The 27,723-nt window shown below is 43.4% G+C and overlaps 1 protein-coding gene across 1 annotated transcript in view; it reads left to right on the forward strand.

Moving 5' to 3' along the window:
- Positions 1-27,723, forward strand: part of myofl (myoferlin like) — a 47,425-nt gene that overhangs the window by 15,742 nt on the left and 3,960 nt on the right. The window contains exons 17-40 of the mRNA XM_034203780.1: positions 6,787-6,911; positions 7,027-7,140; positions 16,625-16,802; positions 18,297-18,421; positions 18,510-18,619; positions 19,322-19,514; positions 19,598-19,753; positions 19,843-19,974; positions 20,064-20,227; positions 20,660-20,774; positions 23,961-24,063; positions 24,151-24,290; positions 24,378-24,542; positions 24,796-24,883; positions 25,085-25,162; positions 25,271-25,452; positions 25,590-25,748; positions 25,824-25,925; positions 26,128-26,289; positions 26,400-26,565; positions 26,903-26,973; positions 27,069-27,083; positions 27,166-27,264; positions 27,587-27,715. Coding sequence (XP_034059671.1) covers positions 6,787-6,911; positions 7,027-7,140; positions 16,625-16,802; positions 18,297-18,421; positions 18,510-18,619; positions 19,322-19,514; positions 19,598-19,753; positions 19,843-19,974; positions 20,064-20,227; positions 20,660-20,774; positions 23,961-24,063; positions 24,151-24,290; positions 24,378-24,542; positions 24,796-24,883; positions 25,085-25,162; positions 25,271-25,452; positions 25,590-25,748; positions 25,824-25,925; positions 26,128-26,289; positions 26,400-26,565; positions 26,903-26,973; positions 27,069-27,083; positions 27,166-27,264; positions 27,587-27,715 — 3,071 coding nt within the window. The remainder of the gene's footprint in view (positions 1-6,786; positions 6,912-7,026; positions 7,141-16,624; positions 16,803-18,296; positions 18,422-18,509; positions 18,620-19,321; positions 19,515-19,597; positions 19,754-19,842; positions 19,975-20,063; positions 20,228-20,659; positions 20,775-23,960; positions 24,064-24,150; positions 24,291-24,377; positions 24,543-24,795; positions 24,884-25,084; positions 25,163-25,270; positions 25,453-25,589; positions 25,749-25,823; positions 25,926-26,127; positions 26,290-26,399; positions 26,566-26,902; positions 26,974-27,068; positions 27,084-27,165; positions 27,265-27,586; positions 27,716-27,723) is intronic.

Genomic DNA, 27,723 nt, shown 5'->3' on the forward strand with positions numbered 1-27,723 from the left:
GCTGAAATGGGGAATTGAAATTACGGACCAAACGTTGTATTTACAAGTATTAAAAGTAAGCAGAGGACACCAAACCAACTGAGACCCGTCTGTCCGCCGCATCTACACACTGTACAACACGCACCTACACACTGTACCACACACACACCTACACACTGTACCACACGCACCTACACACTGTGTGGTGACCCTGACATAAGTCACGCAGAAGTTTCCGAGACTGGACCGAACATGGCTAGAAACGCCGTTTTTTCGCAAACTGCCGGAGATTTTTGGAGACGTCCGTGGCTGCCTCGTGCACACGGACTATTCCCACATCGTTTCGGCACTGGGAGACAGCAAGCCTTCCGACCACATGGAGCAACCCAGTCTCACGGCATTTCGTGTTCACCAACACGATTTTTAATCTATTGATTCGTGTTCACCAACACGATTTGCCCCTTTTTTTCGTGTTGCACAGCACGATTTTAAAAGCAATGTATTTCTACTGCCTGCAGCACGTCTTTTTCTCCGGTCGGGTCAAGGAAGACCGGAAGCTGTGTGGTTCATAAAAACATGTTCTTACTCAATATCAAGCCACAGTTATTGCTTTTATTTGAAATCGTATAATTGAGGAAAATAAATGGGGCTCAGAGCCTCAGGATACTGAAATCTGTATTTTTTAAATCTTTTTTTCCTTCTAATTTGTTATTCTTTTCAAAATAACACACTGTTATTTACTCACCAATAACACACAATTATCCTTGCTTTTATTTATTGGTTTAATTCCATAATCTCGGGCTTTTTTGGCGTCCGTCAGGAACTGAATTTCAAAATAAAAATAACCGGAAACAGACGTAGGCATTTCGAGCGATTACCCAAGATCCTCAGCTATGGTTTTAAGCTCGCTTATTGGATGTTTTAGCCGCAATGCATGCTGGGATTTGGTGTTTATATGATATGAAATCCGGAAAACATTTTTAAAAGAATAAAATAATACTTAATTCCGAGCGCTCTTGCTTTTCTCTTTGAAAGTCATCACATAACGGCATTGTAATACACGGTTCGGCTGCATTGTGTATTACAGATCTGCCGTAGTTCTTTATTTATAGAGCCCTGATGAGAAGACCTTTGGAAAAACTGAGAAAATGCCGCCGAAACTGAATACTTGACGTGGATCATAAATATATTCAACAATTAAACAACATCTTCAATTTCTCTTCACACAAGACGTCTCCTTGCAGTATCAACACTAATTCGGCTGAATTTTACATTTGATCTAATTCACAGATTATATTTACACAGGGGCGGATCTACGGGGGGGGCAAGGGGGGGCAGCTGCCCCCCACTGTAGAGCCTTGCCCCCCCAGCTGCCCCCCTAACTTTTGTTTCCCTAAAACTGTACTAAAACAAACCTACACTATTTCCACAAGCTTCTCAAGCAACAAAACAAGCATTACATTAGTTAAAAGTGAATCATTTTAAATATCATTTTAAGCCCGTTAAAAACGCAGCTACGGCCCTGCATTAAACTGCGGAGCAGCGTTCACACAGCCCGCGGCTCACACCACTGCAGAGAGGGAGCGAGCTGTCCCAGCACCTATGGATCAGCTTCCCCTCGGAGCATTTCCCTTTCCACTAGTTTTGTTTTTACTAAGGACGAGAGCTTGAAACTAAATATTAATAAAACGAGTAATGAATATACTTTATTACTCGTTTCCATTCATGTCAATTGCAGATACATGTTTAGTCTTCTCAAGCACCAACTATCAAATATCTCTCCTGATTGTTGGCACTTGACAATCACCTTACCTGAATTTTACTCAGGTGTAACTAAAGTCTGATTTAAGGGTTGTTTATATTTCACATAATTAATCAGAATCTGCAAAGTAACTCAAATAAATGCAGTGGAGTAAAAATACCAGGTTAACCTCTGAATTGTAGTGGAGTAGAATTACAAAGTAACAATGAGCTGTCATGTGGGTATTAATGCTTATAACGCATTATGGACACAAGCGATTTTCACCCATTTATTAATTATATGTTTTACATTTGATAACACCAATGTGTTTAATACTGGCAACTTCTAATTGTGGGAAAAATGAAAACGTTCAGTAGAGACGTCCCATAGAACATTTTGCGAAACACAATAGCCAGCATGTGTAGTTCTGGGGGGGCGTTCAATTCCAGTTTTGGATAGTCTGGCGTGGTTTCGTTCCATTTCACACAGCTGTTTGACGCTCTGCGTAACCTTACGGGGACTGTAGTCCTAAACGATAGCTGGGGGATTATGGGTAGTGTAGTGTCTTCGGCCATCCTAAACTCAGAAATGTTGACAATCGCAATGATGCTCGAAATGTCCCTTATAGGCCTACGTCTGTTTCCGGTTATTTTTATTTTGAAATTCAGTTCCTGACGGACGCCAAAAAAGCCCGAGATTATGGAATTAAACCCAAGCGGCAAACTGTGGGGTAGAGCCGGGAAGCCAATACGGAAGTGCCACACACTGCAGTTCATATATTGGCCGATAGGCGATGGCTGCAGAAAGGAGCAATTTCCATAGACCCCCATGTTAAAATGCCCGATTTTACAGCAGAAAAAAACATGTTTCTACCCCTGGCTCCATACATTTTATTATCGATATAGTTCGATTCCACCTTCATGATTATGGATCTGGGAGTGAATTGTTTTCTAACGCGACCCTTTATATTTATATTAGGTCTTAAAATTTGTGCATACATTAGGGCGTGGTCACTTTGATTGACAGATACGTGCCTCACTGTCAGCTAACAGCAACTTGTCCAATCTGCTAGGCTACAACCATAGAGGCTACAACGTTAGTTAGTTGTAGTTACTGTACTTGATCCTTTAGCTGTGTTCGTGGTGATCGTGCCTGTTAGGGAATATTGTTACAAATACCAGATAATTAAAATGTCGTGCTGTGCGCTTGAATGTACTAACAGATCTTCCAAGAAGTCTACTTTCAGCTTTTTTCGGTGAGTAAAATGATAATATTATACATGTTAACCCCGTTAGCAGGTGTTTGTGTGCTTAGCCTGTTATGTAGCTTATTAGCCAGCTAAGGACGTAACCCTTTATACATATATACAGTTTAGTTTATGATTCAGCCTTGGGTAAGACTTTTATACTATATGGCTATGACGCCCATAATGCTAAACGGGAGCAAATGTTAAAAGGGGTGGGCCGCCGGAGTCCACGCCGCCGAAGCTAACGGGGCTGCAGGGTGCTAGCTCGCTAGCGCGTCCCGGCGGCCGTAGCTAGCACCCTGGGGCTCCGTTAGCTTCGGCCAGCGGCGGAGTCCGGCGTTATAACTGGAGATCAAGGAATGCATCGTAACGCGGACTTGGTTAGCCTGCAGCCCGCTGTAGTATTAGCTAAATAAATGATGTTGAGCAAGGCTTATTAAGCTGAACACCGCCACAATTATTCTGCTATGTATCGGTACTTATTTTATTTTATTAACGTGTGAATGACAAGCATTAAGAATAATACCAAATAGCTAATTATCTTGCAGATTGTCTCGTTTGATTATGAATGTAACGTTTATATAGTGGAACTACACTGTTTTATCAAAACCAAAGTGCCACGCAGTGACTTGGTATGCATGTATTTCAGCAGGAAATGTGCAACCTAAATGACATTTACCAACACAGACTATATAGAAATATTTGTAAAAGTTGTTCATGCAATACTAAGTGAATATGGCATTAACCCTCCTGTTGTCTTCGGGTCAAATCTGACCGATTTACTACTTTCATCAATCATGTTTTACATTCGATTGATACTGAGAGCATGTTAGCTTAGCTTCTTAGCCTGAGCTAGGACTCGAACGTCACGCTCGTTGGCAGCAGGTCCCGCCCTGTCCCGCCTCGGCTCCGCCTCTTTGCCCTTATTTGGAGAAGGCGGGAGTTAGACTCTGACGACACCGTCGAGCCGTTAGTGGCCGACTCCGCCTACTAAGGGCTTCACGGCAACTCTGCAGAATTCTATGGGTGACGTCACGGACCCTACGTCCATTTATATATACAGTCTATGAATTAAACCAATAAATAAAAGCAAGGATAATTGTGTGTTATTGGTGAGTAAATAACAGTGTGTTATTTTGAAAAGAATATCGAATTAGAAGGAAAGAAATATTTAAAAATACAGATTTCCGTATTCTGAGGCTCTGAGCCCCATTTATTTTCCTCCCAACAAAAGTCCGAAATTATACGATTTCAAATAAAAGCAATAACTGTGGCTTGATATTGAGTAAGAACATGTTTTTATGAACCACACAGCTTCCGGTCTTCCTCGACCCGACTGGAGAAAAAGACGTGCTGCAGGCAGTAGAAATACATTGCTTTTAAAATCGTGCTGTGCAACACGAAAAAAAGGGGCAAATCATGTTGGTGAACACGAATCAATAGATTAAAAATCGTGTTGGTGAACACGAAATGCCGTGAGACTGGGTTGCATGGAGACGTTACACGACCTGCTAGGTACGGAAGAGCCCGATTTATTTTTCATGGAACTGTTTCTTCGGGACATGCAGCTGCATGTCCGGACTGCGCTCGCTAACACGGCTAGTGTGGGGCCCGTGCTTTAGCCGAAGAAGCTGACTGGTTCTTCCTGGCTGCCCGGCTATTTACCCCTGAGGTGCTGGCTGCGGCACCTTCAAGTTCCCTGGTAGAAGCACGCCGCCTAGCAGAGGCTCCGGGGCCGACGTCATCGACTAACGGCTATCAGCTGACAGCTAACGGCTAACAACGGCTAACAGCTAACAACGACAACTAACGGCTAACAACGACAGCTACCGGCTAACAACGGCTAACAGCTAACGACGATAGCTAACGGCTAGTGGCTAACGGCTAGTAGCTACCGACGACTAACAGCTAACGGCTAACGACGACTGTCGGCTAACGGCTAGCAGTTAACGGCTGACTGCTTCCATATGTTCCATCTGACTGTTAACCCTTTTTGGTGGTGCCTGAGAGGAGGTTCGACCAAGCCTGGTTGACCTCGTGTGGATCCTCTCACAATTTCGCCCATCTGTTTTTGATCGTGGACAGGACGACCCTTTTGAGCTTTTTCCGGTGCCTGAGAGGAGGTTCGATCGGCCGGTCGACCTCGTGTGGACACTCTCGCTTTTTCACCACCTCAACGGCGGTTTCGGACGTCGCCCACGTTTTCATCGGCGCCTGGGTGGCGCACTTCTGGACCCCGTCTCGCCTGTCCCCTGTCCACGGCTCCTTCCTCCCGGGGAGACTGCTCCTGCCTTCTGGGGATACCGGACCCGAGGACTTCGTGCCCACCACCGCTGTGCCCGCCGCCGCTGTGCCCGCCGCCGCTGTGCCCGCCGCCGCTGTGCCCGCCGCCGCTGTGCCCGCCGCCGCTGTGCCCGCCGCCGCTGTGCCCGCCGCCGCTGTGCCCTCGCCTGCGGCCAGGCAGCGCTCCTCCCTGCTGGGGACCACCGGGATATTCATACCCGTCCCCACGTCGCAGCACAACGACCCAGCTTTCTGCGGCTGGCGGATGTTTTCTTCGTTCGCCACGACGCCTGCCGCGGCACCCTTACGATGGCCCGTTCCTTGGCCCGCTCCCACCCCCCGGTGGGGATGCCCTCGTTAGGGCCCCTACCCTCTCCTGCGGCCCCCTTACGTTCCGTCCCTCGCCTGCAGTACCACCCTCCTTGGCCCCTGTAGTGCTTCCTCCCGGACGCTAGGATTGTGTCCATGGTTGAATTCTGGGGGGGCTTGTGTAGTGATCACTAATTAACTAATTAACATAATTCACTCATGGAACTACAGGTTAGGGGTATTGTTTCCGCACGGACATATATGTTGTTGACTGTACTTATTGTGTGCCCTCCTTGCTTCTTCCTCTTTGCTTCCCGGGCTTCAAGCCGGCAACATGTGGTTTTCTGCTGCTCAATAAAACCAACTTTGCATCTTCGATGCACCGCCTCCGACTCCCTTCTCTCGGCACTACAATATTGTTGTTCTATTTTTAGACACATCTTGCGATCGACTGGGAATCTCCCCGCGATCAACCTTTTAAAATACGTGTTTTCTGAATGGAGATTGGCTAAGCTAACGTTGTATATGCTCCGACCGTCCATACTCACAACAACGGCCTATACAGACATAAATAAACCAGCGACTGTATTCGCCATGACACAGACAGTCTGTGGTTTGTACTTGTTTAACTTTTATCTAGTTTCTGAACAGATATGAGGAGCTGTGAGCTCTGAGTGCTAACAGCTAACGGCTGATTTTCTGTGGTTCGCATTGAAGATGACGTCACGGCTCTGCCTAAACTGCATTACTATAGTTACTGCCCCAGCTACTAAACTGTAATGGAAACGCAGCATAAAGTGAGTCTGGCCTACCAAGGCCTATACCGTACTAAGCCGTGCGAGGCCCTGCAGTGGAAATGCGCCATAAGTTCCGGGAACGATTCCTAGGAAAAGTACTTGGTGTGAAAGTGCCTATTTACTGCAGTTGTTCATGTATACCAGTAGACAATATTTACAGTTTGAAAGGGTGTTAAATGAAATTTGGTGATGATTAATGTTTTAGGTGTTAATGTAATAGCAGTTAAAACAGGACCAGTCAAATTTGACCGCGAACACCAAAGTAAGGGGGGGGAAAGCGAACACAACAGGAGGGTTAATTGATGTTTTCCTTCCCCTCTGGAAACAGACTGATCGCAACACAGGCTTTGAAAGTATGTAAGAAATGTTCACCTGCATGTTTAAGTTTTTAACCCTCTGCTCCTGTTTGTGTGTCTCTTCTCATGTTACAGTGAGCACCGCAGCATCAGAGTTTGGATTTCTTCCAGCTTTTGGGCCGTGCTATGTCAACCTGTACGGAAGTCCGAGAGAATTTACTGGCCTGCCCGACCAATATGACGAACTCAACTTTGGAAAGGTTAGACCTCCCTATCAGCTGAGTACAGATCAGTTCAGCACTGTTTATATAGACACATGTTATTTGGTCTTCATGAAAATGTCTACTTTAAGTGTTTGCCTTTGATCTGTTGCAGGGTGAGGGGGTCGCCTACAGAGGGAGGGTCCTTGTTGAGCTGTCCACTCAGCTGGATGGAAAGGTTGATAAGAATGTGGATGACATCTCCAGTGATGACATCCTGGTGTCACAGGTATAAACTGTGTACTGTCATTACTGCTTGTTACTGTTGGAGTCGGGAGGCCTGTTAATTTATTCCGGCAATTACTCAGACCTTCTAATGTACCTAACAGAAGCTATTAAGTCTATTGCCCCTTCCACACCACCGTGGTTCCCGTTCTAGCTCCGTGCTAGTGCTCTTCTGGTTCGGAACCGTTTTTTATTTTCAGCCCCTGTTTTGTTCACACCGCCCAGATCCCGACTGGTGCTGCCGCTGCTGCGTCATGACGTCACCGTTTACGTTGCTGATTTTCTCCCCAACGGCGCTCACAACAACAACAATGGGGGACTGCGTTAGGTCAATGATCGTGTTACTTTTAATCATACGAAGCCAGATTAAATTAAATAACGACTTCTCCAACCTTATACTTTTCTCCAGAGTGCCGTGGTTCATTGCATATTAATGTGTTTCAGCGGCATTTACCGACCGCTGCAGTGCTGCTCTTCCACCGGAGTTTATTCTCCCGTTAACTCACAAGGCAGCGGCCGCTGTAAAGTATTCACTGTCTGACTGTCACACAAGCAGCTGATACATATCCCCAATTCCCCAAGTGAATGTGTTTCAGTATGAATTGATGCTGTTTGGCATCACAACGCTGTTATGAAAGTTTCTCTGGTATAAAATGGGTGATGTTAGCATAGCAATCGGAGCTAAACTAACTATCTTGACTACTTGTTGTTGCTATCCTATATGTCATAAACCGTTTTCTACAGGCACATTTTACCGGCGTATTTTTCATTATGATTCTACTTGTGATAGTCGGACATGATAACCTGTGCAGCCCATGTATTGATTCCATCCGATAGCTGCTATAATACAAAACAAAACGTCTGCCTGCTCTCCACAATGATCAATAACAGCGAACGGATGGTCAAAGTAAAGTAAAAATAAACAGAATAACACGAAGCATGGTTAGTGTTGCCTGACTTTATAAAGTGTGTTTTTTTTTACAAGTGTGTGGTTGCGTTCTAGTCACTTTGCTCAGCGCTACTGCTTGTTACAACTGTTATATGCCGTATTCGCCATAAACTGTTAGCTCAGGTTAATTCCCCCCCCTCCGACGTAAGCGTGACGCATGCGGTTCTTGCTTCTAGACTGACAATCAGTTTTCGGTGCTTAGAGCCGGCTCCGCTGCGGTGTGAACAGGAAAAAACGGTGCTTATCAGGCTCTAGCTCCGAACCGGCCCTGGAACCGCGTTGGTGTGAAAGGGGCATATGTAAGTTTACGGCCCGGCTCGCATCCACCGGGGTCAGCAAGATCTCACCTCTATTAACTCCTGAAGAACCAGGTTCAATTAACTGCTGTTTCAATTCAGACACGCTAAATCCGTTTAAGCAATCCCGAAGGATTTTGGTATCAGTAATGAGGTGTGGCCCTACCTAAGTGTGAGTGTGGCAGTTGTGCAATCTTACCTTTTAAGCAGGAGAGGAGAGCGCAGATTTATTATTAATTTATTATTATTAAAGGTCACCTATCATGCTATTTTTAGGCAATAGCATAGGTCTCAGATATATAAAATATATAAAAAACATCTCCATGAAGTGTTTTGCTTAAAATACCAAACAGATCACCCATTCTAGCCATGCCTCATATCACTCTATTTCACTTCCTGTTTAAAAAGTGCTGATTTTGGATATAAAGCTTTAAAAAAAAAAAAAATTGATAAAAAAAAAAAAAGGAGGGGGCTGAGCTGGACCCGGAAGCTACTGTCTAAACTAAATACTGCCGTGATGAAACGCCATATCATGGATTATCAAGGATTATTTCTGAAACAGTATGGAGCTCAAAGGCTTTCTCTCTTGCCGGTTATACCACAAAGTGAGTTCCTTTTTATATCCAGCTTCTTCACACACATGCTCTCCAGTACAGGTTAGCTCTGAGTGTTAGCGATGCTAATGTAAACACCGATCATATTACGTCCAAAACAGTCGGGCATTGTTTCTGATAGCAACTTTCTAATAGTGCCGTGGGTCCACATTTCCGATATTACGTCATATCGGACGCAAATCAGCTCCGTTGTACTCCCGTTTTTAGAGATTTGGGTAAGGAGGAAAAGAGATAGGGTTTTATTTTCTGACGCTGCGTGAGTTCCCTGACACACCGGGGACACATATTTATGTATAAAAGACATAACAAAGTGCATTTTGCATGATAGGTCCCCTTTAAATGATCCCAATCCAAAAGGGTGGGATGATTTTATTTGAAGAAAATGGTCCACAATTATACAGTGTTTTTACCTTCTCTCGTTACAATGTGACAATCATGAACATATTTCATGCCGTGGTAAATTACTAATATGAAACCTCAATTCAGAGTTTTACATTTCTTGTTTTATTTCGTCACTCTCTCTTCAACTGTCCCTCTTTTATTAAAAACCTCTTCCTGTGGAATTCAGGGGAAAATCCTCATGGATTACCGGGTGTGAAATCAAATACATTAGAATCTCTTCAACTGCTCCTCTTCAGTTGTGACATTTAAATTCTAACTTAAACTGCCCTCTTCAGTTGTGACATTTAAATTCAAAATTCAACTGGCCCACTTCAGTTGTGACATTTATGGCGCATTTCCACTACACGGCCTCACTCGGCCTCGCTCGGTATGGCTAGGCCTCGTTAGGCCTTGTTAGGACTGGCTCACTTTATGGCGCATTGCCATTACAGTTTAGGGATTGGTGTAGTATCTATAGAAACGCAGTGTAGGTGGAGCCGTGACGTCATCTTCAATGAGAACCCCAGAAGAACAACATCAGCCTTTAGCTGTTAGCACTCAAGCTCACAGCTCCTCATATCTGTTCAGAAACTAGACAAAAGTTAAACAAGTACAAACCACAGACTGTCTGTGTCGTGGCGAATACAGTCGCTGGTTTATTTATGTCTGTATAGGCCGTTGTTGTGAGTATGGACGGTCGGAGCATATACAACGTTAGCTTAGCCAATCTCCATTCAGAAAACACGCATTTTAAAAGGTTTTTCGCCTGCCGTCTGTCTGCAGACTTGTCAAAGCATTAATTCATGGTTTTTACTAACCGGTATCAGTATGTTGTTACTTCGGCATCATTTTGAAACGTGTATTACAATTAAATCACGGTCAAATATGTTCATCTTGTTGTAGTTGTAGCCCCCTTGCCAGCGATTCTCTCTGACCATTCAGCAGTCAAGTGTTTACGTCACTAGCTTAGCATATTCAGCCCGGTTGTTGACCCAGTAAGACCCTCGATTTTGGAGGGCCAGAAAAAAGGTGAAAAAGTAGCCCTGAGCCGGAACTACCCCTAGTGAAAAAGCAAAAAAAGCGGGCCGGGCTTACACCGTGCTACGTGCTGCAGTGGCAAAGTGCCATTCAATTATAACTTCAACTGGCCGACTTCAGTTGTGACATTTAAATCCAACTTCAACTGGCCCACTTCAGTAGTGACATTTAAATTCTAACTTCAACTGGCCCACTTCAGTTGTAACATTTACATTCTAACTTCAACTGGCCCGCTTCAGTTGTGACATTTAAATTCTAACTTCAACTGGCCCACTTCAGTTGTAACATTTACATTCTAACTAGGGCCGGGACTCGATTAAAAAAATTAATCTAATTAATTAGAGGCTTTGTAATTAATTAATCGAAATTAATCGCATTTTTAATCGCATATACATATTTGACCTAAGAACAGTGAGAAGCAATTTTTTTTCACATGGATTTTAGTATACCATTAGGCGCATTCACACCGCAGTACTTTTCCCACAAAAGTTCATGAGAATTTAGTTCATGAGAACTCTTTGAATCTGGGGGTGGATTAGGCAAATGAAGCCGCTGACGTCACTTCTTCTTCTTCTGCTTTGGGTTTACTAGCAGGCCGCAAACCACTTCACGGCGTATACTGCCGCCCAAAGTCCCCGGCCGGAAGTCCCCGGAGTTGGGGACTGGCTTCAGTAGAAGCTGCTGGGAGTCCCAGCAGCCTTCCGAGTAAATCGCCAGAACGCCGACACCTCCTCATCTCCACCGCTTCCATGTTTTATTTTGTGTTGCCATAAGTTAGTCTCTCTGCGTTTCTGCGCTGGGCTAATGCTAATAATGCTAATGCGAGGATAATAAAATGGCGGCTTCACAAAACTTTTTGCGAGTTTTACGGGGCGTGGTTTGCAATCCGCCCAGCCAATCAGAAATATAGCTCTTTTCTCACAAGAGAGCCGTACGAAAGTCCCTGCTCTCTAGCAGCTCTCTGCTCTCTAGCAGGGACTTTCGTGGGGGTAAAAAGGTTCTCATGAACTAATTTTAGTACCGGCTCTTTTTGGTGTGAAATAGATAAAAGAGGCTAACGTCCACGCTAGCTTCCACGCTAGCTGCTATATGTTTTGCATTGAGGTGATACTTGAGGCTTGATGTGCTGCGGTGATATGCGAATTCCTTTTTGCATAATTTGCACACAACCGTGCTCTTATCGACGCTTCCACCCGTCCGTTTTTTAAACAACATTTCCCACTGTTGTTCACTGTGGTTTGTTGTTGTCTGAAGTCATGAACGTTAGTTGGTGCTCCAGTATAATCGGTACGCCTGAAACTCATCCAGTGAGAAACGTTCCGCGGTGCAAAAATAAGTGCGATTAAAATGCGTTAATTTTTTTAACGCGTTAATTTTTGTGTAATTAATTAATCTTAATTAACGCGTTAAAGTCCCGGCCCTAATTCTAACTTCAACTGTCCCACTTCAGTTATAACATTTAAATTCTAACTTCAACTGTCCCACTTCAGTTGTGACATTTAAATTGTAACTTCAACTGCACTTCAGTTGTGACATTAAACTTCAACTGGCCACTTCAGTTGTAACATTTAAAGTCTAACTTCAACTGCCCACTTCAGTTGGTTTTAGTAAAGCACAGTCAAAACAAAACCAATTTGAGAGAACTTACCAAGGAGAAACCCAGCTCTGGAGCTTTCTCCCTCTCAACCAGTGCTTTTATGCTGTACACAGGGACAAAAAAAACAAAGACACCTCCTTCATACCCATATATGTGGGAAAAGGTCATGGCCTCTGGTGTGCAGGACTGGACATGTCCAGACATAGGCTGCATCTCACTTCGGTTAAATTAAATCCTTGCGTCGTTTCCCTGCGTTTAGTCCCTCCCACCAGGGAAGACGCAAGGAAACCACGAGAAGCAGGGGGTGCGTTTCACTTTCACTATTTTTCATTTCCTCGCTCCTCGGTCTCGGTATCACCGGAAGTTGATTTGTCTGCGCCATCTTGAGTACCGTCCCAGTGGCCTTATTTGTGCCGGAGGACCGAGGATGGAGGAGCGATAACGGAGGAGTGATAATCGAGGAACTACTAGACCATCCTCCGGTGAAATCCTCAGACACTCGCCCGCCCCCTTACTGTGTATCGCTCACTGATTGGACGATGCAGCGCAGGAATCCATTTAACCGAAGTGAAACGCACCCACGGAAATTAGTTAAAATTGATTCCTTGCGTCCCTCACTTGCGTTGTTTCCCTGCGACTAGTCCCTCCCACCAGGGAAGCATGGAGAGACGCAAGGAAACCAGCAGAAGCAGGGAAATTAGTTTTAAGAGCAATGGGACGTCCTTTCCTCCGGAGCGTCACGTGAAGCGACGTCCGTTTGTGATGACTCCGCATAGCTGATCGTCTGACAGCAGCCAGCTCTGTCCCCGTTATTTTCACAAACACCCCCGCCACACATTTACAGACATAGAAAATGAATGGGTATGAGTGTATTATGTTCATCCTGCAGATGGAAAACATCTATACACACACACACACACCCACCCACCCACACACACACACACACACACACCACACACACACACACACACACACACACACACACACACACACACACACACACACACACACACACACACACACACACACATCACACACACACACACACACACACACACACACACACACACACACACACACACACACACACACATATACCATGTATACATCACTTCAGGGGACATTACATTGACTTACATGCATTTCCTGGAGACTTATCCTAACCTTAACCATAACCAACACATGCCTAACCCTAACCCTTACCCTTAACCTTACCCTAACCCTAATCCTAAAACTAACCAAGTCTTCACCCTAAAATGAATGATTCCCCTCATGGGGACCTCCATTTTGTCCCCATAAGGGAGGCGAGTCCCCACACGTGACTATGTAAACAGATTTAGGTCGCCACAAGTATAGTAATGCTAGGCCACACACACATATACACACACACACACACTACGAGAACCTCTCAATTTCTCGCGCTGTATGATACAATGTATCATACCTTCTCACAGGTGCGAGCTCTGTGCCCCTAGAGAAACACAAACCTCGCGCTAAATGCGCCTCCCTTACTGGCTCTCAAGCAGTTATATTTGTGCCTTGCTCACATTTGACTCATTGACACAATGAGCAGGCGACCGATTAGGCTATTTTCTGTACGAGGGCCTCTGGACACATTTTTGAACCAGATGAAGAGGAGATAAGAGGAAGATATCTCAGAAATTGAAGACAACAGCGATCCAGACTATGAGCCTACAACAGACCAGGGGGGTATACTACGAAGCAGGATTTTCGCTTAGCCGGCTAAATTCAGGGAAAACTCCGGCTTTCCGGTCCTACGAAGCTGGTTCTCTTTTTAGCAGGCTGGATCTCCATGGTAACTTATGCTTAGCGGCTAACCTGGTCGGGACCAGGTTAGGTTGCAGGCTAAGAGCTCAACTCAGTGAAAGCACTGCCTGCTGACCAATCAGAGCTCAGTGTGCGGAGTTTAAAGCGATCAAGTCATATTACAGGAGAAAGGAAATACAGAAAAGCTGCCGATGCAGGAAAGACGGACGGCAAAAATCACTGACTGTGTGAACGTGAACATTAATAGAATATCACCTCCCATCTTCAGAGCAATCTGACTATTATAACATTAGCGTTAAGAAAGCTTACTTAAATATCTGCCACAACATAAGTAACCGGATCAGAGTAACATTAAGTAGCCTACAGTCCGCGGCATATCACTTCATAATGTATCATATATTTTCTTATCTCAGTCAGCTGAGCCGTATTTGGCCGTGCAACACTCACAGTGTCACATACTGTATGCAAAAGTATTATTTTGAGCAACACATTAAGTTGACGAAACACTCGAGACAAATGTAATTAACGTCAGATCCACTCGTGTTTTAGACGGGGCAGTGATATCATAAACCTGTTAATGTATGCATTCAAACACTTTTTCTTTTACCAGCTATATTCACCTTGCAGGTGCAGCTATGTGGCTTTTATCCTGGATAAAGTGTTTAGTCATGGATGTTTAAAGTTTAACTTCTTCATATGTCTAATATTATTGTTGACTTTTCATTCAGGAAGTATGACGCTGCGCTGTCAGTATGCTTCTCCATGTTTGTGATTGGTCGAATGCTCCAAATACCACCCCTTTCATGTGAACGCGCACCTAACTAGATAGGACACGGCTGGTTTGAGCGATCCACTTGATAACCCACGTCGTAGTACCGTTTAGCGAGAGCGCGTATGTTTTGGATTAGGCCAACCGGCTAACTCAAACATATCCAGGTTAGGTTGAACCAGCTTCGTAGTACAGGCCCCAGGAAGAGGCCCCTGAGATAGAGGCCCATGAGGGAGAGGAGGGAGAGGCCCCTGAGGGAGAGGCCCCTGAGGGAGAGGCCCCTGAGATAGAAGCCACTGAGGGAGAGGAGCCTGAGGTGACATTCCACAATTTTGCATTGCCAACCATGTGCGTGAACACACGTGAGCACACACACACGCACGCACGCACGCACGTACGCGCGCGCGCACGCACGCACACACACACACACACACACACACACACACACACACACACACACACACACACACACACACACACACACACACACACACACACACACACACACACACACACACACACACACACACACACACACACACACACACACACACACACACACACACACACACAGGTTATGTTATGGTATATTGCATGTTCATTGAAGAAAACAGTATCAGTGTCTTATTTTATATTCATCACAGTGAATGCTGAACTTGATGGGCCCACCGGTGGGTCCGGACCATGACATGAAACACTGGCTTGCTTGTATCAAATCAATACATCCCATACATCATTGGAACGGGAAGAATCTCAGCTACAACACTAAATAAATAATTTCCATAAATGTAAAACAGTAAACACAGCCTACATGGCAAGCATTTTTATAATATACAGTAATGTAAAATAAGCACTATCTTTGAACTTACTGCCAAATATAATATGAAATTCACCCCTGGTGTCATTCTGTCTATCATCTCTTGATTCTACTTGCTTTGACTGTTCAAATAAGATGTCAACCATCACAATTGGATAAGGGGTTCCAGAGGTATCACTGTGCAAAACACACCGGTCAATTTTGACCGAAAATAGCATGGGAAGGGGGGTAAGACCTAACGCCTAACACAAGAGAAGGGTTAAGTGCTTTGACAAGAAATCCATAAAAAAATGTCATCTGTGGAAGCCGTAGTACTGTAAAAAGCACAACCAATCATTTTAGCCGGCCCGGCTAAAATAACTGGATGGCCTACCTGCCTCTCAGCCTTCCATCTGTGCACAAACTTATCTTGTGCCCTCATTGGTCATGTTCGTATGTGTTGGAGGAGGGGCTCTGTAAGGAAGTAGCAGATTTCTTCCGGCTGTGTATTTTCAAATTCTAGCGCACTCGAGCTGGTTTCTCCAAAATGACCTACCCCACCTTTAAATGTTTCCATCTTAAGCTTTGTTAGTTAGTTTCGTAACGGACGTAATGTAACAGTTTTAACGGTTGTAGCTTTTTCTCAGAAGTGGGGGGGATACTGACTTGTGAACTACAATTCTACCCGTGATATACACTCATTATATCACGGCTAAGAACCAATCAGATTGATTGATTTGACTTATCCGTTTTATAATTGATTATATTAACTTTCGTTTTAATTATTCAATTTAATATGGAGACCTCAACATTACTTAGATGTATTTCCATGATAATCCTTTAAGTGTCAATCAATTTTTTTCCTTTTTAAGTTGGTATTGGTAGGAACCATCAATACAGTACTGTTTGAATGACACAAAACAAATGTTTTTCTTAATACCTTCATGCTAACTTATAACTTATATTACTGAACATTATGCTAATACATATATATTATAACTGTGTTTAATGTGGGACACCTTTTTGTAATTGCTGATTTAAATTTGTGACGATATTTTAATGCTTCTTCTATTTTACATGATTTTTGAATGAAAAATTCAGCAGTTGGTTAATGGTAGAATTCCTGACATATCAATTATCCAAAAGAAAATGCAATTTAAGACACATTTGTTATAGTTCTTTTAGCATGATTGAGAAAAGAGACAGAAATAATCCCGCCCTAACCTCTTACACTGCCACATCCTTTTCGTTTGTGTGCAGAAATACCAGCGGAGGAGGAAGTTCTCCCTGTGCGCTGTGTTTCACAGTGCATGCATGCTTCAAGTGCCGGGCGAGCCTATCCAGTTTGAGGTCAGCATTGGTAACTATGGTAACAAGCTGGACTCCACCTGCAAGCCCCTGTCATCGACCACCCAGTACAGCTACGCTGTGTTTGATGGTATGAAAAGAAGAAGTCTGCAAGAATAATACAAGATAAATGACTCAATTTCACAATTGATGGTGTTTTTGTTCAGAAGAATGAACATGCATTACATTACACAATATTTCAACCCTGGTTAATGTCATTAGCCTACTTATTGAAAGTTAAATAAAATAAATAAATATATATTATTATTAGAACTTTGCTGTAACAGTGAATAATGTACATTTCTGAAGTTCAAAAGGGCTTGGAGCTCTGAGGGTTAAACTGTTTATCATGCTGTAAATGTGTTTAAACCGGGATTATGGAGCCAATGAGACATGGACTCCACATGTTAGTTAGTGGTCCACTCCAGTACTTAGCCGCGTTCACACCGCATACTTTGCAGTACTTTGCAGTACTTAGCATAGATATATATATAAACACTAGATGACTCACCCGTGCTGCTGGCCAATGGAGACCGACGTTGCCACATGGCGGCCATCTTGCCACAGGCAGCTCGCTCATTCATAACATTATGTCATTATGTTATAAACATCAAAGATGTAGTTATGATACTGCATACTTATCATTATAATCATGATCTTTTTTTTTCGACATGTCTTGTTGTCTTCTGTATCATAGCCATGCTAATAACGTTTATAATAAACCAAACCGTTTGTAAATCAGTCAAGATTTCAGCGAGTTAAGAGTATTTTTGTGCAGATTACTCACCTTAAAACAGCTGTTGCAGTAGTTGTTGACTGTGGCAAGATGGCCGCCGGTGAGCTACGCTGGCGACTCCCCCTTGAGCCATCTAGTGTTTATATATATCTATGGTACCTAGTGCCGGTGTTGTGCCGTAGGTTGAAGCCTTGCCGTAGATTGAAGCCCTGTTCGCGAGGACGCGCAAAGGTGACGTCATCGCCTGTATTGAGCGTTCGTCTAGTTTAATAAGCTTTTCTCTCTCTTTTGAATGATATATTTCCCATCAGATTAAACAGCAAACGGCTGAATAAATAATGTGCATACAATTGCGAGGAGGCTCGTTTTAAGGACACTTTTCAGATCTGTCACAATCTTCGTATTGGAACAAACTTCCGTATTTAAGTGTAGTCCCACTCTGTTATGTTCCTCCTTCCTACAGAACGGACAATGACAGGATAATATGTCATTTGTCTGTATATTCCTATTTCTTAAAACCTTCGCTATTGTTTAAGTGTCTGATACTTGATAACCACGATTAGTAAGCAATTATATGACAGTAATGATATAACATATATGATAATGTCAGACAATGTGTTATTTTCATAACACCGGCACTAAGTACTGCAAAGTACGCGGTGTGAACGCGGCTTAGCAGGCACTAAAAATGGGGGTAAAAGTTCCCGGTACTAAGTACTCTTTTTGGTGTGAACGCAACATAAGGGGTACTAACGGAACTAAAGGGGGAAAGTACGGGGAAAAGTACTCCGGTGTGAACGTGGCTCTTGTGTTTAAAATGACTGGGTGTATTTATTTGGTATTCCACAGGTAATCACTACTATTACCTGCCCTGGGCTGACACTAAGCCTGTTGTGATTCTCACTTCATTCTGGGAGGACGTCAGTCACCGTCTGGACTCTGCCAATTTACTCCTCTTCATCGCTGAGAGACTGGTACGAATAAGTCACGGTGGCAAATATTGTTCATGTCTACACAGGCAGTACTTCTCAGTAATATCCTTTTATCTGTGATTTATTTTAGGAGTCCCACCTTACCTCTTTAAAAACAGCCATCTTAGCCAAAGAGTCTGAAACACGTCTGGCAGAGATTTGTCTCAAACTCATCAACCATATGATTGAGGATCTGAACAGGTAAGACAGGACCAGACAGACCCTGGACCTGTGTGTTGTATCAAGTTATGCTTTATTGCAGCTTATCATAAGGGAAACTAGTGTGGTCATTGTTTTCATGTCAAATACATTTGCAGGTAGATGTTTTGGTGGAGTTATGAGGTATATTGTTTTAAGACCTGTCCATATAACTATTATTAACTTTTTGGATGATACTTTTTCCCAGAAACAATTTCAATAAAGAACATTATTGTCATTTTAGGACCATTTCAGGCTACTGGTGTAATTTTACAATAGCATCATAATGCATGAAATATGTATGTAGAAAAATGTAAAATATAAAACATAAAACAACACATTAATTAGGCTCTGAGCTATTATAATTATCAAACATTTGGGCAGGGGGTATATGGCCATTCACCCTTAACAATAATAAGGGCAATATATTGCCAATCCAGTTATTCAGAGGTTACAACCTTTGTTAACAGAAAGTGCAAAGTAACATCATATTAGCTATACAGTACATTATATATAAGTAAGAACAACAACACTCTTTATCTTGAACCGCATAAACTGCAGACAAAAAGGTCAGTAACGTCAAAAATATTGATGCCATGTCCGTTTCCTTTATGATACATCAATTGTGTTATTATTGGGAAAGGCTTAACTGTTTTACCTTGTTATTTTCTTTAAACATTAATCTTATTCACCAATTTTTGACAGTTTCCAGCTCCCAGTGCTGGAGGGCCAGCCCAATGTGACTGTACTGGATCTCCAGTTGAAAAAGCTGCGAGACGCTGCTGTGGACGCCATCAGAGAGATGGCCAATCGCATGAGAGGGGAGGCCACGAATGTCAAGGACACTGTTGGTGACATCGAGGACTGGTTGGAAAAAATCAAGCAGCTGGCAGAGGAGGTCAGGAAAAGCATAAATATGAAGTTATTTAAAAAGTAATTGAGACGTTATCATGTAACTTAAATGTTGTGTGTCTTAATCAGCCTCAGAACAGCATGCCTGATGTGATCATCTGGATGTTAAGAGGAGAGAAGCGAGTGGCTTTTGCTCGAGTCCCAGCAAACCAGATCCTGTACTCTGACTTTAGTGAACAGGCGCGTGGCAAGCACTGTGGACGGACTCAGACCATTTTCATGCAGGTACAGAATAATGTATTTATTTCTAAATTGATATTTTACTGGTAATGTTCAGAAAGAGTGCACACCTTTTGTATTTGTTTCTTTGTCAGTACCCCATGGACAAAAACAAAGGGGAGAAGGTCCCTGTTCAGCTACGGGTTAACATGTGGCTCGGCCTCTCTGCTCATGAGAAGAAGTTCAACAGCTTCTCAGAGGGAAACTTCAGCGTCTATGCTGAAATGGTAAAGTAGCTACACTATAAATAAGCTTTTTTATATACATATACGTTTAATCTGATATCAGTTGTGTTATCTCTGACTTTTTTCCGCAGTATGAGAACCAAGCCCATGTTTTAGGGAAGTGGGGAACTACCGGTCTGGTTGGTCGCCATAAGTTCTCAGATGTGACTGGAAAGGTGAAACTCAAACGAGAACGCTTTCTGCCCCCCCGTGGATGGGAATGGGAGGAGGACTGGTTTGTTGACCCTGAGCGATGGTAAGTCAATGAAACACACCATATCACACACACACACACACACATTCCTTTGTGATTAATTACTTGTAAAGTCTCAAAAACAAACATCCTGTTATCACTGTAGCTGAACACACTACATAATCCTGTTCATATTTCTGCTCTATTATCTATTCATTGTCAGTGATCATTAATCAGTGCTTGTACCAGCCATAATCACACAATCACAGGAAATAAAAAGGTAATTGGGAATCTGCCAGGGTTTGTTTTTGTTTAAGGAGGTATCTCTCTTAGTGCCTAGTTCTTTGCTTACATTCTCCCATCAAGGCTCATGTAAACAATTTGAGCTCTCTGATGCCTAACTTCCTGAGCTGCTCCACTCAGATGGTCACAGTCATACATAGCTACTGCCTGAGTCACAAAGCCTCTCATTAACCTTTGTGGGGTTTTCTACAGCCTGTTGACAGAAGCAGACGCTGGACACACAGAGTTCACAGATGAGGTTTTTCAGAACGAAACACGTTTCCCTGGTGGAGATTGGAAGCCCGCTGCAGAGCCCTACACAGACGTGGTACAACCTATTGCTCACACACACACACACACACACACACACACACACACACACACACACACACACACACACACACACACACACACACACACACACACACACACACACACACACACACACACATACACACACACACACACACACACACACGCACACACACACACACACACACACACACACATACACACACACACACACACACATACCATGTATACATCACTTCAGGGGACATTACATTGACTTACATGCATTTCCTGGAGACTTATCCTAAACTTAACCATAACCAACACATGCCTAACCCTAACCCTTACCCTTAACCTTACCCTAACCCTAATCCTAAACCTAACCAAGTCTTCACCCTAAAATTAATGATTCCCCTCATGGGGAACTCCAATTTGTCCCCATAAGGGAGGCGTAAACAGATTTAGGTCCCCACAAGTATAGTAATGCTAGGACACACACACACACATACACTAGATCAGAGGCCTGTACTACGAAGCTGGTTCAACCTAACCTGGATATGTTTGAGTTAGCCGGTTGGCCTAATCCAAAACATATGCGCTCTCGCTAAACTGTACTACGACGCGGGTTATCAAGTGGATCGCTCAAGCCAGCCGTGTCCTATCTAGTTAGGTGCGCGTTCACATGAAAGGGGTGGCATTTGGAGCATTCGAACAATCACAAACATGGAGAAGCGTACTGACAGCGCAGCGCGTCATACTTCCTGAATGAAAAGTCAACAATAATATTAGACATATGAAGAAGTTAAACTTTAAACATCCATGACTAAACACTTTATCCAGGATAAAAGCCACAAGGTGAATACAGCTGGTAAAAGAAAAAGTGTTTGAATGCGTATTAACAGGTTTATGATATCACTGCCCCGTCTAAGACACGAGTGGATCTGACTTTAATTACATTTGACTCGAGTGTTTCGTCAACTTAATGTGTTGCTTAAAATAATACTTCTGCATACAGTATGTGACACTGTGAGTGTTGCACGGCCAAATACGGCTCAGCTGACTGAGATAAGGAAATATATGATACATTATGATGTGATATGCCGCGGACTGTAGGCCTACTTAATGTTACTCTGATCCGGTTACTTATGTTGTGGCAGATATTTCGGTGATTTTTGCCGGCCGTCTTTCCTGCAACGGCAGCTTTTCTGTATTTCCTTTCTCCTGTAATATGACTTGTTTGCTTTAAACTCCGCACACTGAGCTCTGATTGGTCAGCAGGCAGTGCTTTCACTGAGTTGATCTCTTAGCCTGCAACCTAACCTGCTCCGGGGCAGGTTAGCCGCTCAGCATAAGTTACCATGGAGATCTAGCCTGCTAAAAAGAGAACCAGCATCGTAGGACCGGAAACCCAGAGTTTTCCCTGAAGTTAGCCGGCTAAGCGAAAATCCTGCTTCGTAGTACAGGGCTCTGGGGTGTCAAACTCAAATACACAGTGGGCCAAAATAAAGAAATGGGTACTAGCCGGACTGGTTCAATGTTTATTGCATATTTTTTTTAATTAACTTATTGCACATATTAAACCTGGAACTAACAAAGCTTAAATTATTGCCTATAAAAACAACATTAAATAATCAGTTGCATTCATTTCTTATGTCTCTATCGTCTCTATCTTGGCATCTCATCTTGGGTGCAAGTTCATCAATGTTTGGGTTCAGGCTCTGAGCGGAGGAGATCCTCAGGATTGAGTGAAGGTGTGCGTGCAATATACCGGCGGGCCAGATCTAATAGTAATTAAAAATTATCCTGCGGGCCGAAATTAAATCCACCAAGGGCCTGATTTGGCCCCCGGGCCTTGAGTTTGACACATGTGCTCTATGATGTCCCCTGTCCCCCTGTAAGTACGTACCCATCCCCCATGGGAATCACACCTGGCACACACACACACACGCACGCACGCACGCACGCACGCACGCACGCACGCACACACACACACACACACACACACACACACACACACACACACACACACACACACACACACACACACACAACACACACACACACACACACACACACACACACACACACACACACACACACACACACACACACACACACACCACACACAGAGAACAATTTGATACATTTCCCATGATATGCCCATCCCCCCACATGGATCACACCTGGCACACGCAATACATGTTCAGTGTCTATTCTTTGTATATTTACTGCAGTTTTTCATTTATACCAGTAGTCTGATACACTATGTACAGTTTGAAAGGGTGTTAAATGAGATTTGGAGATGATGAATGTTTTTTGTGTTAATGTAATAGCAGTTAAAACAGGACTGGTCAAATTTGACCGTGAACACCAAAGTAAGGGGGGGAAAAAGAAGACAATAGGAGGGTTAAATGACTGTAACATCAACCGGCTCAGTTAATTACAGCGTTTTGCGTTATTTAGCAAAACAGCCAGCAATGTTACTGTTTTGATTCACTTTTCATTCCAGACACAGCAATAGCATATGTGGGGGAAACTTCTGTGTAGTAATGCAGTGGGAGTCACCGACTCATGAAGGAGACACGGGAAGAGCAGGAGCTTTGATGTCAAACACTGATGGTTTATTTAGGAGGTTCGGCCGGAGGATTCACATCACAAGTGACAGCAGCCACGGTCTGACTGCACGGGAGAGTTGCCACGTCAATTCTGGAGCGCCTCTCTCTCGTTAGCCCATTTAACTGGTTTCGCAGAGAGTAATCAACATATTTGAGAAGATAGCCTAAACAGTTGGGAACACTGAGTTACTTGCGTCTGACACCTACAGTATGGCCTCGAAGATTTCACACCTTGGAGTCCACAAACACCGAGAAGGAAGTGTCCCAGTGTACCCACAACAATAAACCATCTGTGACCTAGGGTTGCCCGGTCATAGAATGGGAACAACAACATTATGGCTGAAGCAGCCTATCTCCTTAAAGGAGATAACAGACGTCAGGGTTGGTCATGCATGTCATATCTAGGAGTTTAGGACAATTATTTCCCTAACAGCATATACAATATCTGATTAACGCACAGAACTATACATTTGTAGCAACAAGTCGAACACACAAACCTAGCAACTACCTGTTGAACATAGTGGAACATTTAGCAACCTAACCAGAGTCTGGGTTTATCAATAGCTATACAGTACATACATGAATGACATTGGATCTGTGTTGTCTAGAATGGAGAAAAGGTTCAAAGCCCAGCAGAGTTTGAGTGTCCACCTGGATGGAAATGGGAGGATGACTGGAGCTTTGACAGCAACAAGGCTGTGGATGAGAGAGGTAACATCACTAACACTGACACATGTGATTTTCTTTTTAAAACGTTAGATTTAACTTGATCTGTGTATGTGTGTCTTTTGGCTCTAGGGTGGGAATACGGTGTTACTATTCCTCCCAATGACAAGCCCAAATCCTGGGTCGCAGCTGAGAAGATGTATCATATCCATCGCAGGAAGAGACTCATAAGACCACGGAAGAAGACATCTGATAAAAAGGCTGTTTCTGAGGTAAGAAAGAGGTATATGTGGATGAGAAAACGGGGTATATTTGAGAGATTTTTAAGCTCATTTTTTCTGTCCTTGTCTGTTTCATAGAGGCGAGACCCAGGAGAAGGCTGGGAATACTCTTCCCTGATTGGCTGGAAGTTCCACAGGAAGGAGCGCTCCTCTGACACATTTCGCCGCCGCCGCTGGAGAAGAAAGATGGTTCCCTCAGACTGCATCGGGTCCTCTGCCATCTTCAGGCTGGAAGGGGCATTAGTGAGTCCAGGGAGAAACATGACTAAACATGAGTTCCACATTTCCCCCCCACCAAGCAGTTGTCATGACAATATTTACTTTATGCCATCTGAGTCATATCCTCTGATTATTCTCCTGCATGTGCGTGTTCCTGTCCGATGTTGGCAAATCTTTCAGGAAGTTTAGTTCTGCATTCTTCCAATTTTTCTTAGATTTTGCAGAAATGTTTCCCTGAGTGTTCTTTTCAGCGCCTCACCCTGTGATTTGTTAACAGGGTGTTGATGTCGACGAGAAGGCCAGTAAAACGGATGCAGCAAAACTATTTGGTGCCAACACACCCACTGTTTCCTGCCACTTTAGCCGTAAGTAGTTGGTCCAGATAAAGTTAATTTCTGATCACTCGCTCATTGTTTCTTCAAAGCTCCTGATGCCAGATAACCTTGAATCAAGAACTAAGTGAAATCTGGATACATCCGCAGTGTGGCAGATGTTCTGTGTGATTAGATTAGTGGTAACGTAGTCATAAATGTTAAACATGCTGAAAAATGTTATCTCCCTTTTAGAGTCTTACCTCTACCATCTGAGAGTGTACGTGTACCAGGCGAGGAATCTCTGTGCCATGGACAATGACAGCTTCTCGGGTAAAGTCAAATCCTGGCCTGGACGAATACATGAAATCTACTCAGGATGTAAAATGTTGCTTTAATTCAATATTCAATTAAACATCACAAACTCCTGGTCCTCCCCAGATCCCTATGCACATGTGTCATTCCTCCATGTGAGTAAGACCACAGAAGTCATAAGGTCCACCCTGAACCCCACATGGGACCAGACTCTCATCTTTGAGGACATTGAGATCTACGGAGACCCACAAACTATTGCCCGCAACCCTCCTGATGTGGTGCTGGAGCTGTGTGACAGGGATCAAGTAGTATGTTGTATATTTTATCTGCCAAATCAAATCACATAAGCATACTAAGTTGTATGCAAAAAATGCATCTGAGATTCATGTATGATATAATCAGGCGTCACTAAGTGTTTGTGTGTCGTTGCACTTTATTTATAAAGGGTAAAGATGAACCCATGGGTCGCTGTAGGTGCCCCCCTGTGGTGAAGCTGAACCCCAGTGTGGCTGTCAGCCCTAAGCTGCTGTGGTTCCCGGTCAACAAAAAAGGTCGCAATGCCGGAGAGATACTGGTGGCTGCAGAGCTCATACTGAAGAACAAGGTAAAGAAGACACTGAAGAAACTGTTATTAACTCTATAAAACAGTACTTAGGTTATGCTTTTCTTTGCCTTCCAGGGGAATGACGGAGAAATGCCTCTGCTACCTCCTCGCCGGGGGGAGATGCTCTACATGGTTCCCCAGGGAATCAGGCCTGTAGTGCAGCTCACTGCGATCGAGGTACATTACGCCATCATGCTCCTTTGCCAGCACCTATAAATTCCCATCACAAACATTTCATGACCAGACAAGATCAGCCCAACCCTGAGATATCTGCTGTGGTTGCATTTCCTACCAATTTTTCCCTTTCCCCCTCTCACCTGTCTTTTACCACTATGGCAGCCTCTAATCTGCCCATGTTAATGTGTTTGTTTGATCCCAGGTCTTGACTTGGGGCTTGAGGAACATGATGACCTACCAGTTGGCCACAGTCACCTCTCCCAGTTTGATAGTTGAGTGTGGTGGAGAGATTGTGCAAACCGCTGTAATCAAGAACTTCAAAAAGAACCCCAACTTCCCCGGATCCGTGCTGCTCCTCAAAGTGGTACAGACCCTCAAACTCTCTGGAATATATATTCAGACATATGTAAAAGTTGCATGTCTACATTTTCAATATTTTCTCACATGGCTCGTTCTATTTTTTTCTCACCTTAGCTTCTTCCCAAAGAGGAGATGTACACCCCTCCCATCGTGCTGAAGGTAATCGACCACCGGCCTTTTGGCAGGAAACCGGTAGTGGGTCAGTGCACCATCGACTGCCTGGAGCAGTTCCGCTGTGATCCATATCGCATTAACAGTGAAGTCTGCATGTCTGCTAGAGGTACAGTATACACACACATGGCAGACATATACTCATCTCCTTATTTGAGGATTTTTGTTTTAGATGTGTTTGATGGGAGGCATCATTTTGTAACATAAAAAACATGGTTTTTTGCCATGCTGTTTTTCAATTGAAATAAACATTATGTCAACAATGCAAGAAGAACACTCTTTACAAAAATAAACAATGCATAAGTTAATTAAAAATCTGATTAAAATAGAAACATTACATACAATAATTAGTTAATTAATTAAATTATATATATATTTTTAATAATAATTACAGTAATACTGAAGACAGTGGAGTCTTATTGAATCCTGTTTTAATTGACTTGCAGTGGCTATGATAGCTGCTGCCCAGGGAGATGTTGTCATAGAAATTGATGAGAGACCTATCGTCAAAGCCGAGGTATGTAATAATGTACTCAAGATATGACAACATTTTCACTACTACGTCTTTCTTTTATTGATAAGTATTCTTTGTTTGCTTCCCACACTATGCAGCTTCATGCAGAAATGGTGAGTTTTTGTTTGTCCTATCACATTTTTAGAGATGTTATCTATCGGCAGATTAAGTGAATCATTATTTTCCCTTGTGTAGGACAAGGAAGCAGTAGACTGGTGGAGTAAGTTCTTTGCCTCTATTGGAGAGAAGGAGAAGTGTGCGCCTTACCTGAAAAAGGGATACGACAAATTACAGGTAAGAACACGTTGCACATTGCAAACACAATAATGATTTGAATCTTTCCCTGAATTCTTGTATGTGATTTTCTTACAGCAAGATATATCTGTGACCAGAAAGTCCTGCTTCTCATTCTTTTTGATAAGAGTTTTGTTTTTTCATTGGTATTTAGCTAAAAAAATATGCTGTACTCCGATACTGAAAAGAGCAGTTAGTAGTTAGTTATTTTAATGAAACAGAGTGCTGTTAAAACATGTAACAAAGGTGTGACGTATCGTTAGCTTGAGAGATCACAATATATGAAGTATGACTTAGTTTCTGTTCTTGTGTTGGTTTTCAGGTCTTTAACAGTGAGCTTGAAGAGGTTCAACAGTTCCAGGGACTCACTGATTTCTGCAGCACTTTCAAACTTCAGCGAGGAAAGACCGAGGATGAGGAAGATGACCCCTCTGTGGTGGGAGAGTTCAAGGTAAAGAA

The sequence above is a fragment of the Gymnodraco acuticeps genome, unplaced genomic scaffold (assembly GCF_902827175.1).
Source record: "Gymnodraco acuticeps unplaced genomic scaffold, fGymAcu1.1, whole genome shotgun sequence".
In the NCBI taxonomy this organism is placed as follows: Eukaryota; Metazoa; Chordata; class Actinopteri; order Perciformes; family Bathydraconidae; genus Gymnodraco; species Gymnodraco acuticeps.